Source organism: Ictidomys tridecemlineatus, chromosome 4, assembly GCF_052094955.1.
Source record: "Ictidomys tridecemlineatus isolate mIctTri1 chromosome 4, mIctTri1.hap1, whole genome shotgun sequence".
NCBI lineage: Eukaryota > Metazoa > Chordata > Mammalia > Rodentia > Sciuridae > Ictidomys > Ictidomys tridecemlineatus.
This window is the reverse complement of record NC_135480.1, coordinates 207,564,526-207,578,823: the sequence shown is the minus strand read 5'-3', so window position 1 is coordinate 207,578,823 and position 14,298 is coordinate 207,564,526. Positions and strand designations below refer to the sequence as shown.

Genomic DNA, 14,298 nt, shown 5'->3' with positions numbered 1-14,298 from the left:
TAACATCACCTGACAGTAACAGGCCTTGCCCCACACCACAGGGGCGTGGCCCCTACCACAGGTTCCGAAAATAGAGCTCTGGGCGTGTCTCATCCTGGCACTGTTGAAATTGGATGTGAGGTTTTCCCCCTGATATCAGAAGGTTTTCTGGTTCCCCCATGACCCCAGACAGTCCTCTGCAGAGGGTGCGTGACCAGAGGCACCGGGTGGCTCCTGGAGATGGCTGCTCTGACCCCTGGGAGTTGGTGCCCAGCCATTCCATCTCACTGGCACCTGGACTGATGGCCTCCTGGGCCACCCCTCGTCTGCTCTCCCTTCAAGGCCCCGAGTCCTGGCCTCCACAGTCAGTTTGTCCTCATGGCGACCTTGAGATGTCCCCTTGTGGGTGGTCCCATTCCTGTCTTCCCCTGCCCAGCTGCCCCTCCCTAGCTTTGTGCTTCCAGCCCCACCCACCGGGGTCCTCGGGCCTCAGGGGCTCTGTGGCTCCCTGCTGGCTCCAGGCTCCCTGGAGGGGGCATGAGCTGCCTTTGGGCTCTGAGATGCTGCTTCTGTAAGCCACAACCTGGGTGACAGTGACCAAATCCCCATGAAAAAGATACGATGTTTTGTTCTGTAGCTGAGCAGGCTTCCTGTGGTCTGCAGGGTGGGACCTCACAGGGGAGCCTTCTGTGTGGGGTGCTGACTGCTGCAAGGAATCAGGAACTCTGGACAAGGGAGGGGTGGGTGGTGGTGAGGACCGCGACTCCTGGCAGAGTGCCTCTTCCAGCCAGGGACTCTGTCTCCACATTCCACTTGCCCTTCTAAGCCATGAGTCCCTTCCCCTCCCTCCCTGTAGGCGCCCACACTTGAAGTTCCAGAGAGCTGGGGTGTCTGGCTGGTGCTGCGTTGGGCTTGTGGTGACCCTGAGTCCAACTTGTAGGGTTTGCTTGGGAGCGTGTGGTCACCAGACCCTGCTCACTCATGCCCACTGCTTGTGTGTTGCAGAGGAAGATGGACAGCCGCGAGTACCCAGACGCGCAGGGCTTCGCCGCCGACGTCCGGTTAATGTTCTCAAATTGTTATAAGTACAACCCTCCAGACCATGAGGTGGTGGCCATGGCCAGGAAGCTCCAGGTAACCTGAGGCTGGGCATAGGAGCAGTTAGAGCTGACTTGGCACTGGGGGCACCCAGACCCTAGATACAGGATGGGCACCCAGGAGGGACACAAGTGTCTCAGAGATACCGAGCTAGGAAGTCTTGGGAGCATCATTCAAAACCCATTTTCCATGGGTGCTGGCTTGAGGCAGGCTTTGAGCCTGGTGTTCAGATGCTGTGGTGGACAGGCTAGCCTCCACCTCCAGGAGCCGCGGGCTGCTGGGGACATGGCAGCGAGCAAGCAGTGTCTTCATGGCTGCAGGATCTTGTGCCCACCTGCAGGCCTCGCAGGGTGTTGCTGCCAGAGGGCCTGTCCCTCCAGGGCTGACTGGGGTGCAGCTGTCCTGCTACTGAGGCTCAACTGTCAGGCCAGGGCCACCTTACTGTACCTCCCCTGGCGACAGCCACAGCTCTGGAGTGAGCATGGGAGCTGCAGACCGCCTGGGGGGGGGGGCGCGCGAGCAGTGGGCTCAGCCTCTGCCAGGAGCATGTGCCTGGGCCTCGCCCTGAGGCCTGTGCCTGGGCCGGACCTGCCCTATTGACCTCTCAGGCTTGGCTGCAGGTTGTTTGCCTTTTTAAGGAACAGTCCCAGTTGTGTGCACATATGGACCTGTGACAGTGAATCCCATTGTACACGATCATAATGTAGCAGTAAAAATATGGAAAAAAATAAAGAAGAGTCTCAGTTTCAAGTTTATATGATCAACAGCCCTTTTGGTGGGGAAAACAAATCATGGCTGATATTTGTACAGAACGTCCTGATAGCCGTTCTGACTCCCTGGCTTAGGCCCATCCTGGCGCCCCGTGGGGGAGCTCCAGGTGGCATCCTGGGTTATGCTGCCGGCAAGCTGTCTGGGCCCTCTGTGCGGTGGCCCGGTGAGGCCCTTCCCCACAGGGCTGTGCCTGCTGGAGCACAGGGCAGAGCCACCCCAGAGGTCCCTGTAGACCCCAGAACTATGCCGAGACCCTACTCACTCTTTTGGACCCTGAGGCTCTGCCAGACACTGTGCTCCTTACCAGGGTCGCTTCTGGGCTCCAGCCAGCTGTGCTTGTGCTCAGCAGAGGCTGCAGCTCTGCCGCTGTGCCCCGAATCTGGCTGTCAGCAGCACAGCCCCGGAGGCTGAGGGTCTTCCTGGCTGCACCTGTTTAGTGCTTGCTGAAGGGAGCTGTTCAGTCAGGCCATGGGTTGGAGCCCAGCACCTTTAACAAGCTGCCCGCCTGGAATGGCCTCTGAGGCTGGTTGTCTCGCCAGGTCAGGGCTCTGAGGGCAGCCTACTCTGGGGACGGCTCCCCCTGAAGAGAAGGTCTGGGAGGCAGAATTCAGAATGGGCTGCTGAGGAAGCTAGACCCAGCTGGTGGGGCCATCTTGTGTGAGCCAGCCTGGGGCGGTGTGCACTCGGCAGGGGGCTCTCACTTCACTGTGGGACACCAATCTGGGTGGGGCCCTTCACCACAAGGGGCTTGCAAAGGCCTAGGTCCTCCTGTAGGAGCTACTGAGGAGCTTTCCAAAGCTTCCCCCACCTTTTTCTTCTGCGGAGCTGGGCCTAGCATGTGCTAGGCAAGTGCTCTACCACACGCCCCGGCCTGCCCTCAAAGCCAAGTTTGAAAGGACAAGGTTCTTGCTCTTGAGTCAGTTTTTGGAGCTAATTGTTAGGAGACAAGGCCCTGCACTGACACCAGGGGAAGAGGCAGGAGGCCCCAGATCCCTGTGACTAGAGGGCCTCAGTCAGAGTTCAAGGAAGGCACTCTCCCTGATCCACAGTGGGTCAGCTTGGTGGTTCTGGGACCTGATCACAGAGCCTTGCAGATTTATTTAACCAGGAGAGCTGTGTGCCCCACTCTGGAAAGCTGGCTCTGGCTCTGCTCCCAGGCCTGCATTCAGAAACCACCTGGGAAGGAGGACGGTGAGCTGGGAGCTAACGCAGCACTCTAGGCAAGCAGACCCTGACCCTCATCCCAAGCCACCAGGCAGCTCTGTGTGTACGGGGGCCTCCAGAATGGTGGCCATGGCGAGGTGCTGCCTCTGGGCGCCAGATACTCAAGGTGGCCCCTGTTCTTTCCCAGGACGTGTTTGAGATGAGGTTTGCCAAGATGCCAGATGAGCCGGTGGAGGCACCAGCACTGCCCACACCCACGGCCCCCGTGGTCAGCAAGGGCACAGAGAGCAGCCGCAGCAGCGAGGAGAGCTCTTCCGACTCGGGCAGTTCTGACTCGGAGGAGGAGCGAGCCACGAGGCTGGCAGAGCTGCAGGAGCAGGTGAGGCTGTCCTGCGCTCACTGTAGGCTCAGGCCTGTCTGCCCAGGGTCTGCTGCGGTCATAGCTTCCCCTCCCACCCACTGGGCGTCCATCAGTGCAGCCCAGTGGTCCTTCAGTGGGCTTTGCTGGAGACTTGGTTGGGGGGCCAGGCGCCTTCCACTTGTGCGAAGCTAGAGCCTGGCCACAAGAGCACGTGGCACTGCATGGGCACATGTGCCCTGGACATTCTCAGAGATCTGATGGGCCTTGGGGTGGGGTCTCTGACTCTGAGCAGAAAGGTTGCTACCCCTGAGTGTCTGACCAGCTCTGCCCTGCTTCCCCTCCCAGCCCTGCCTCCCCTGCCCTGCACAGCCAGCCCTGTGGGCGGGGCATTGCGTCAGAGGGAACACTGTCTGTGAGCACAGGGCTGCTCCCCAGAACTGGGCTGGACATTTGATTTGGCATGAAGAGAGGCCATGGGACAGGCCATCTGCTCACCTGCAGGGCGTGGACCTGGTGCCCCTCTTCCCTGGCTTAGAGGAGGCTGCTGACATGAGGGTGCAGCTCCCAGCTCTGCGGGCTGCAGGGCAGCTACAGGGAATGTAAGCTGCAGGCCCTGGATCTCGCCCCTCCTGCATGCCTCCTGCACCAGTGGTCTTGGGGTGCATCATTCTCACCTGAAGGCAGTAATAGTCTTTGGGTGTGCTGGCACACACCAGTAATCCCAGCCACTCGGGAACCCGAGGCAGGAGGATGGCAAGTTCCAGGCCAGCCTGGGAAACTCAGACCCTGCCTTAAAATAAAGAATAGCAAGGTGGGCTTGGGTGTCGCCCAGTGGCAGAGCACCCTGGGGTTCCATCCCTAGTACCATACTCACCCACACAAAATGAAAACAGGTAGCAATAACACCACCTGCTGTTGCTGAGGACTCTTGCATCCCGCCTGCTCTGGGCAATGGTGCCCTATGCCCTGTAGGTGAAGAAATGGCCTCAGAGGGGTAGTGACTGCCAGCAGCCTCCTGGAGGCAGGAAGAGGGTCCGAACAGCTTCCTGCCCTGCCTGGCTATCCCCGCTGCACAGCCAGCCTTTGCCCAGGGCCTGCAGAGAGCCCTACTCAGCCACCCACTCTCTTCCAGCTGAAGGCCGTGCATGAGCAGCTGGCCGCCCTCTCTCAGGCCCCTGTGAACAAACCAAAGAAGAAAAAGGAGAAGAAGGAAAAGGAGAAAAAGAAGAAGGACAAGGACAGGGAGAAGGAGAAGCACAAGGCCAAGCCCGAGGAGGAGAAGAAGGCCAAGGGCATCCCGCCAGCCAAGCAGGCTCCGCAGAAGAAGGCCCCGGCCAAGAAGGCCAGCAGCACCACGGCCGGCAGGTGGGCCCTGAGGCCCAGGGGGTGGGGGCGGGGGCGGAGGCGGGGGCTTGGGCTCGGCTGCCTGGGAATGCACGCAGGGCTCCTGGACACGCAGCTCCGGGCTGCATCCACCTCCACCTGTCAAGAACCTGGGGCCTTTTCCTGATCTGGGCTAGGGATCTTTTCTGGGGGTCTTGAGTTCTCGGATTCTGGCCCACCCAGTAGGGCAGGGGTCAGTGTGATGGGTGGTGCCTCAGCACCCAGCCTTCTGATGAGCTCTTGCCATGGCCGCCCTGAGGAGCTGCAGGATGCTCACCCTGTGGCGGGAGTGGGGGATGGGCAACCCCTGCTGGGCAGCACCTGGAGGCCAGCAGGTGTGTTCCTTTGGGAGTGAGGGCAGAATTGTCCTGCTGAGGAAGCTGAGAAGGGGGTTGGGCCGAGAGCAAGGACTGAGGTGGCCAGACCCTGGCACCTCACTGGAACTGGTTATGGGTGAGGGCAGCAGCTGGTGTAGCAGTTGCCAGGTGTTGGGAGTCCGAGCGACAGGCCTTGGTGTGGATGCAGGGCTGTGGATCCCGGGGTCAGGCTTTGGTGGCTCAGGGGAGATGGAGCTGGTGAGTGGGAGAGTCTGGGGTATGCTTTCCTGTCTCCAACTTCCCCTCCTGCCGCAGTCTGGCTGGGCACAAATCACCAAGTCGCCACAAAGCACTTGTATGTTCAAACAGGAAACTTTATTGCCTGAACTCCCACAGCACTCCACGCACACTCCCCGGGAACTCTCCCGAACGCCACCCACGCGGCCCCTCTCCCGCACACCACACCAACCAGAACTCCCTCCACTGGAACTTCACCCACCAACACAAACTCCCCAGGAATTCCCCGGGAGAACTCCAAAGTAGCGGGCTCCAGAGTCGGTCAGCAGGGGTCTATGTACAATTGAATCAATCCAGCATCATCTTTTTTTTTTTTTAAAGAGAGAGTGAGAGAGGAGAGAGAGTGAGAGAGAGAGAGAATTTTTTTTTAATATTTATTTTTTAGTTCTTGGCGGACACAACATCTTTGTTGGTATGTGGTGCTGAGGATCGAACCCGGGCCGCACGCATGCCAGGCAAGCGTGCTACCGCTTGAGCCACATCCCCAGCCCCAATCCAGCATCATCTTAATGGCTCGCCTCTCCTCATTATTTCTGGCAAAATGCCAGGGGCCATTCCGACTCAGCTGTGGCTCTCAACACCCTCCCTCCCTCCCTCTCTCCTTCCCTTCCTCTCTTCAGGAAGGGGTTGCAGATTCTGGCTTTCTTTGCTTTCTGGGTTTGGTGCCAGTATTATGCCAGCTGCAAAAATGGTGGCATACAAAAGCCAGGCGTGGTGCTGTGCACCTAGAATCCCAGCACCTCCAGAGGCTGAGACGGGAGGATCCCAAGTTCAAGGCCAGCCTTAGCAACTGAGTTAGGCCCTGTCTCAAAATTAAAAAAAAAAAAAAAAAAACCGGTTGGGGATGTGGCTCAGTGGTTAAGTGCCTGTGGGTTACATCCCTAGTACCCAAGGAAAAAAGTGGACTGTAACACTCAGAGTGGTCAGGGACTACGAAAACGAGAGCAACCCCCTCTTCTCTTTTCTGGGGTAGATTTGTAGGATTGGTATAAATTCTTAAACCTTTGGTAGAATTCACCAGCAAAACCATCTGGACCTAAAGGTTTTGATTGTTGAAAAGTCTGTGAGCACAAATTCAAGTGTTTTCATGATCTGGGATATGAATCGTGTGAGCTCACTAGGCCCATGTGTATCTTCCCATGTTCCCTTTGGGACGTGTCTGCATGCAGGCTGTGTGTCGTGTTCCCCTGGCACCTGCAGACCAGGCGTGATGCGCCTCTCCGTCCCTGTGTTGGAGTCTGCATAGACACTGTGGGTGTCACTACTCGGGCCAAGGTTCCTTCAGCTGTTCTCCTGCCCTCACCTCTGGCCTTTGCTGTTGCTCTGTCTTTTAGACTTGGTCCGCTCTCCTTGCAGGCTCTTAGGACTGGGCCTTGCTGATGGGCGCTCCTGGCAGTCTGACCTTGCATGAGCACCGTCCGCTTGGCTGCAGGCTACTGAAGAACTCTGGTTGCATCATTCTGTCAAAGACGCCGTCTTTGACCACTGGGTCATTTGGAGTTGGGTCGTCTAACTTCTGAACGTTTGGGGATTTTTCCTGCTGTGTTTGGGTTCTTGTTTAAGTCCGTTAGGTCCCGGGACCTGCTCTGTGACTCCGACACTTTTTGGGTTTGCTAGGGTTTATTTCACATGGCATGTCTCTGAGGGCAGATGTCCTCCTAGGGTGGGTGATCTCCGAGCTCCAAGTGGGCACAGTGTGCCCATCTGGGTGGCTGGCGGCTGGTTCCCATGTCACTCCTGGCCTGCGGGAACTGTGCAAGTCTGATGTCGTGTGGGGCCTGCCTCCCTTGTTGCCTAGCTTGGCTTCATGTCTTGAGGCCTGGCTCCTGGACACCCCTTAGTCAGCAGACCCCTGGTCACGACCCTTTCCCTGAGGCTCTCCCTCATTCTGAAGCCCACTTCTGAGGCAGGTGTGGCCGTGGGCTTCCTCGGAGCCTGCTCCTGTGGCACTCGGGACAGGCCTGCTCTTGTCCTCCTCCCCGCTGCAGGCCGTGTCTGGGCCATGCGTGGTCCTGCAGTTGATGGCAGGTCTGGATGCCCCCAACCCTCTTGTTCCCCTCCCTGCCTTCTTTTGAATGGTTTGGCCGTGGACACCTGCTTTGAGTGTTGGTTGAGAGTGCTGTGGGGTGCTGAGGGGAGCGGGCTGTAGGCCAGGCCAGCTGTCTGACCATGACCGAGACCCTGAAGCAGGGTCTGCCCAGCAGCTCTGCCCCCAGGGGTCATCCAGCCTGTGGTGGCTGGGAACTGGAGGCCATGCTGTCTGTCTTGTGCCTTAGACAGCTGAAGAAGGGCAGCAAGCAGGCGTCTGCGTCTTACGACTCCGAAGAGGAGGAGGAGGGCCTGCCCATGAGCTACGATGAGAAGCGCCAGCTCAGCCTGGACATCAACCGGCTGCCGGGGGAGAAGCTGGGCCGCGTGGTGCACATCATCCAGTCGCGGGAGCCCTCCCTCAGGGACTCCAACCCCGACGAGATCGAGATCGACTTTGAGACTCTGAAACCCACCACCTTAAGGGAACTGGAGAGATATGTCAAGTCTTGCTTACAGAAGAAGCAGAGAAAGCCCTTCTGTAAGTCACCTGGAAGGTCACAGCCCCTTCCCTCTTCCCTCCTCTGTCCTCATGGCCCCCCACGCTGTGCCCTGAGAGCATCTGTCAGGGGCTGAGCCTCTGCAGCCCTCTTGCCTTGCTCTGAGGCCTCAGCCTTGCCTAGGGAAGGCAGAATCCCAGGTGGCCCGCCACCACTCACTCAGCGTCTGGCTGGGGTCATCACACACCTTCCCGAGGCTCTCTTTGGGGCTGTGTAGCAGCTGCAGGGGCGGATTTCCCTCCTTGGACTGGGGCCCAGTGTCCACAGGGTGGACTCCAGCCCTCCCCCCAGACACCCCTAGAAAGTCAGTGATTTTACTGGGTCTGCAGGTGCTGGAGTCAGGTTGGGGACAGACCCTAGTGGTCACACAGTAGCCCTACAGGCTGTGCAGGGTGGCAGCTCACGTGACCTGCGTGCAGTTGCACAGGCAGCCTCCTTCCCTTGGATGGCCTGTCCATGTGGCCTGTGTGGCCACAGCACATTAGACCAGGTAAGTCACCTGTCCACTTGGAGGCAGTGACATGTCAGGTATGGAGCCCAGACTTCAGAGCACAATAGCCTTGCGGCACAGGCAGGGGATAGGCAGGTGTCGCCATGAGGGAGGGCTGCCTGGGGCTCCGCCTCAGGACTGCCTTGTCCTTCCCACAAGCGGGTGGCATGCCTCTTCGGTGCACCCAGTAGTGGGTGGGAAGGGCCCTTTCCCCTTCAGAATCCTTGAAAAAAGCCTCAAAAACAAGGCTTTGCACATGGCGAGGGCTCAGGGTGTGGTTCCAAGTCATCTGGTCCTTTCTGTGGCTCGGGGTCTGGGCGCAGCTTTGTGCAGGGGCTGCACTGGCCTGGGGTCAGGCAGTGGTGCACAGCATGTGAGGGCTGGCTGCAGCCCCTGGGTGGCTCTCAGTGCTCATCTGTCCCTGCACAGCAACAAGCGGGAAGAAGCAGGCGGCCAAGTCGAAGGAGGAGCTGGCCCAGGAGAAGAAGAAGGAGCTGGAGAAGCGGCTGCAGGACGTCAGTGGGCAGCTAAACAGCAAGAAGCCCACCAAGAAAGGTACCCACGGGGTGGCCCCGTGCCCTTTGTCTGGAGGGCAGTGGTCACCAGGGGTGTGAGCATGCAGTTGGGTTCGCCAGTGAGCTCTGCTCTGAGATGGGGCACTCAGCCCCTGAAGCCTCAGCTTGTCCTTGTGGCTTGTATGGCCACAGCCCAGGCCACAGGGGGTTCCACGTGTGAGGTGTACGTACAAGCCCCACTTTCCCAGAGGCAGAGGCAGATGGCCCTGCTGGCAGGGAGAGCCTAGAGTCTGTTGGGCAGCCTCCCAGCCTCTCTGCAGCCAGCTTCCTGACCACCACAGCTAGGCACCCCCCCTACATGGGGCTGTCCCAGCCGGGCCCTCTGCTTGGTGCACACCCAAGACTTGTGGCTAGGCGAGCGGGTATTTGAGTCCTTGCCTCCCTTTTCTGGGGCCTTGAAGAAAGAGCAACTGTCTTTTTCCCTGAACACCCCAGGAGCAGGCCGCTGAGACACACCTGGGGGATGGTATGGGCTGGGGGCTGATCGCAGGAGCCCAGTCCCTGGCTAGTCTGGTCTGCTTGGACGCCCATCGAGAGCCACAGCCTGGCAGAGGCCTCTCTGCCTCATGTTGGGATGGCCAGTGCCCCTGCCAGCACTGTGGAAGGCAGCAAGGGTGCTCCAGAAGGGCCTGCACCGCTGTCCCTCAGCTGGTGGCTGGGCCCTGACGGGAGGCTTCTCGAGGCGCCCTCCCCAGGCAGTGCCAGCTCCCCTTAGCAGACTGCATTTGTCCTGCCTGGAGCGCGCTGAAGTGGTCTCACTGCCCTTGTGAATTCTTCTCAACGGGTGTTTATTGACCGCTAGGCCAAGAAGGGGGTGAACTGTGACACAACGTGGTTTGCAGTGCCTGTCCCCAGCTCCCTGCCCTGTGTCTCCTGCAGAGAAATCCGGCTCCGCGCCCTCTGGGGGACCATCGCGGCTCAGCAGCAGCAGCTCCTCGGAGTCGGGCAGCAGCAGCTCCAGCGGGTCCAGCTCCGACAGCAGCGACTCCGAGTGACGGGACTGGAAGCAGCAGGCGGAGGATGCCCACAGCGAGCCCTGCGGTGCCCGTGGTTAATACACTGCTTTGTTCCATGGTGTGCAGGTCTTCTTTGATTCAGTGTTATGGTATCTTCCAGTTCTGCTCCAGTAGGTCAGAGGTCCTCCCTGTGCGTGCATCGGACTCCGAGAAGGTGTGGCCCCGCTAGTCTTTTCTTCGTAACTCGGTTCAGTTGCTTGGAGACGACGGCCTCAGATGCTAACCTGACAGCGACCCCTGGACCCCTGCGAGGCAGGATCTGAAGGACCTTGAAGAGTCCCTGTTCCCAGCCCAACCTGGGCTGTCCTTGGAGGGAGACTGACGTGGGTGCTGTATTGAAAGCTTTGCCAGCGTGTGGTATCTTTGCCATTTGGGCTCCAGCCCTCGTGCCACTGCGGTCACCCCTGCCGGGGCCAAGGACAGGTGTGCCTGCCAGTGAGGCCCCGCTGGGCCTAGCGAGGCGCTATGCAGCTCCACAGCCGAGTGTGCTGTGGGGCGGGTGTGCGGGCAGGCGTCTGGTCTCTGGCCACAGCGGCAGCAGCAGGAGCTTCCGGGACGGAACACAGCTACTGCATGTGCGGCGTCCGGGTTTCCAACACTGAAACTTTTACCTCAACTTAAAAAAAAAAAAATTAAAAAAAGAGACTTTTTTGTAAGGTTCAGCGGTTTTCTATAAAAGTCCAGCCCGTGTGTCCCCATCTGGTCAGTGCTGCCCTGGCTGCTGCCACACACTCTGGAACCACTTCCCTAGTTTATGTATATATAAATACTTTATTTATTAACATCATTGGTCATTTTTTTTAAAAAAAAAAAAAAAGAAAAAAGAAAAGAAAAACAAAACCGTGAAAGAAGTGCATTAGGAGAAGTCACAGAGACGCTGGCCTCCGGGCCCCGGCCTCCGGGCCCCGGCCTCCGGGCCCCTGTCTCCCCGCCTGCCGGGCTGGTGCTCATCTGTCTGTGTGCTCCTCCTGAGTCCGGTGGCTTTTTTGGTTCTTTTCATGGGTTACTTTGTTTCTGCTTTTGTTTTTGTAACATTGGAGACTTACTAAGGGGGACACCTCTCAGCTACAGCACACTTAGGTATTTTCGTTGGTTGAGTTCTCTCATATTCACTTACGGTCTCTTTAAGACTTAAAATCAACTTAGGGAACCCCAGTTCTATAACATAAGCTTTGTAATCTGAGAGAAAAGAAATGTATAGTAAATCAAAGGCTCGATTTTTAACTTTCTATTGTAAAAAGTAATAATATACAGAGTTTAACGGAAGGTTCTGTTTGGTTCTGTTTTTTTGGAGGCTGCCTTCTGGCCCAGCCGAGCTCTGCCCAGCCGAGCTCTGCGTACCATGGCCTTGGCCGGCCTGCCCCTGCTTACCCAAGCCTCCAGGGGCCTGGCCGGTCTGCCTAGGCATGGAGGCCACCCTGGGGTCCACACAGTGCTGCCTGCTGGAGAAACACCTGCCCTAGGTGTCCTCACAGACCCCCAGATGAGGGCCCCAGGGGCTGTGGGGTCCGTGCCTCAGCGGCTTGGTCTGGTGGCCCGTGGTCCCCACAGGCACGCCTGGGTGAATATAGGACTGGTCGTGGGCATCCCTGGGCAGGTGACGTTTCAGTCCCTGGCCCTCCGCGGGTGTGGGAGTGCCTGGTGGGCTGCCGGCAATTCTGCCACTTGGCTTGTTAAACTTTTAAGTCAATTTTGTTTATAGTAAAAATATAAATGGATTTTAAAGTTCCATTTTTAAAAGTTACCCTTGTTTTTCAAAGGTATTTTCTAAATAGATCTTTAATAGAATATTTAAACTGTGATTTTAAGGAATTAACACGAGGTCGACAGGTCTTGGCACAGGATCTGAGTGGTGAAGTTCCAGGAGTGCACTCTTGGGCGAGGCACAGGCCCCGGCCAGGGTCCCTGGGGGAGCTGCAGGTAGTGGGGTGTTGCCCGTGGGAGCTGGCCCGAGAGAAGCAGCTGGAGTCGGTGCAGTGGCCCGCTGTCCACCATGCTTGACGCAACCGCCACCCACCCTTCTCGCAGGGTCCCTGGCTTGGCGGCTCCCGGGCTGTGGCCTCATTGAGCGCACAGCTCTTGGTGCTGTAACTTCAGGCCTTCTGTCCAGACTCAACACTGTTTCTCTTCAGTTTTGGAGGGTCAGCGACTCCCTTGAGACCCTTGGTGTGAGCTGTGGGCGCCTGGCGCCCCACTCACCTATGTGGGGAGGACTGCAGTGGCTCCATTAGATTGTCCCTTGCAGAGAGCCGTAGGGCAGCTCTCGGCAGGCTTCCTTGGGAAGGGCACACGAAGGGCAGGAGGAGCCTTGGAGGCCAGGCCAGGCCTGGGTGGCCCCGGGCCCAGGCCCTCCTGCTGGCCCGCCCCAGGCTTGCTCACAGACCCAGATGCGCGTTTTCTTGTTCGTTTGGTTTTGTTCTTTTCAGTGTCCCGCCTTTTACTGTCACTGGGAAAAGCAATGCCACCTCAAGGCTGTCACACCCACTGTGTACCGCTGTTCCCTGATGACACTAACACTTACAGGACATTTTCCTTTTTATATCTAAAATGTTACTTTTCTGTATGATGTGCATGCAAGTTTACCGTAACTTTTCTTAACTTTTTAGTGCCGTTTCTAGTATATTCCTGTAAATGTCAGTTACTGAAAAAGAGTCCGGTGTAAGTAGTTTAGCTTGTTTATTGCAATGCTGGCCTCAACACCACAGAATAAAAATGGTAGAGAGTACTCTGATGTTTCTGGTAATCATGGACCCTTCTCCTGGGGCATTTGTTTTGTTTTCATAATAAAAAGAAGAAGAAAAAGGCCAACTGTGTGCTGTCCTGTGCTTTCTGCGGCTGCATGGTGAAGCTCTTAGCAGAAGCACCCAGAGCATCCCACAGCTCCCGCCCTCCCCCTGGCCGAGGCACTGGGGTTTGGGGTGCTGCCTGGCCTCCCTGAGAGCTCCACCCTCCTTCCTAGTACCGTCTTCTGGGACAGGCTGCTGTGTGTGAGGGGGAGAAACTGGGACCTCGAGTGTGCCAGGTTCCCGTCTCCTGCGCCCCTGTCCCCACCCCAGGCTGCCTTCAGAGATGCGGGCACTCCCCCTGCTGGGCCTCCCCTAGCACTTGCCCCTCGGGCCTCGGCTACACTGAGGCCATTGCCTGTGGTGCAGGCATCCAGCCCTCTTTTTGGGTCCAGCCGGCCAGGCATGATCGGAGTGCACCAAGAACAGGTCTGGACAAGGTCCCAACACTGCTCAAGATAGCCATGGAGAATGGTCCCAGATCTTCCTGGAGAGGAGGTACTCATGTGACTGGCCCCAGCACAGGCCAGGGAGCATGTCCACCCCCACCCCAGCTGAGTCAGGCTGATTGTCACTCCTACTGACACTGATCCTTCACATTCAGACCAGCCTTCTCCAGCGTAGCACTGGCCTGTCCACCTCAGGCAGATGGCACCTTCCTGCAGCCTAAGCAGCTTAGCACCAGCTGTCCTATGTATGGGTGGAGGCCTGTTTGTCACCTGCATCCGCTGACCCCTCCAGAGACTGGCCCAGTGAGTCTTATCCTCCCTGTGCTGATGTATCCTCAGACCCCAACCCATTTAAGTGTTGTCTCATGCTGACCTGACCTTGACCTGTCCTTAGGTTAGTCATAGATGCAGTGAGCAGGTGGCATTCAGGTATTGCAGATAAGTGTGGGCTTGTTTTCTTCCCAAGCAGGGATTACACAGAAGAACTGAAAACCGTTGACAGAAACTACCTAGTAGACTTGGCACAGTTCCCAAGTGCCAGGTCCCCTTGATAGGTGAGTCTTCCTCTAGCAGATGGATAGTCCACCAGCCCTGAGCATCCCCTGTGGGACGGTGGAACTTCAGGAAGTCTCACTTTAAGCCTTGTTTGGGGCAGCCAGCAGGCCAGGGGCCTAGCAGAAAGGCCCAGGCTGCAGCTGACCTGTGGTGTTGGCCATCGCACCAGCACGCTGCAGGGGGCCAGCGCAGCAAGCACGCTGTGCTCAGGACAGGCTGCGTGCAATGGGGACGAGCTGGGCACTACCGCTGGCCACCTGCCAGGTGTCACAGGCAGAAACAGGCCCCGTCTGAACAGCTGAGTGGAAGGAATGCATGGGCGGAGGATGCCCTCAAAGTAGGAGCATGGAGACGTGCACCCCGCTGCGACAGCGATGCTCTCTGGGGCACTAGGGCTTTAGCAGTCCTCAGGTAGCACCAAGAAACCAAAAGCCAAGTAAGATCAAGAACACATTAAAAAATGAGAGGGAAG

At 57.8% G+C, this 14,298-nt stretch overlaps 1 protein-coding gene across 5 annotated transcripts in view; it reads left to right on the top strand.

Moving 5' to 3' along the window:
- Nucleotides 1–12,847, top strand: part of Brd3 (bromodomain containing 3) — a 30,433-nt gene extending 17,586 nt beyond the window's left edge. For all 5 annotated transcript variants that reach the window (XM_078048618.1, XM_078048615.1, XM_078048617.1 and 2 more), the window contains 6 exons: nt 985–1,113; nt 3,200–3,391; nt 4,506–4,738; nt 7,647–7,939; nt 8,878–9,003; nt 9,903–12,847. In XM_078048618.1, coding sequence (XP_077904744.1) covers nt 985–1,113; nt 3,200–3,391; nt 4,506–4,738; nt 7,647–7,939; nt 8,878–9,003; nt 9,903–10,018 — 1,089 coding nt within the window. In that variant the 3' untranslated portion in view covers nt 10,019–12,847. The remainder of the gene's footprint in view (nt 1–984; nt 1,114–3,199; nt 3,392–4,505; nt 4,739–7,646; nt 7,940–8,877; nt 9,004–9,902) is intronic.
- Nucleotides 12,848–14,298: the final 1,451 nt, after the last annotated feature.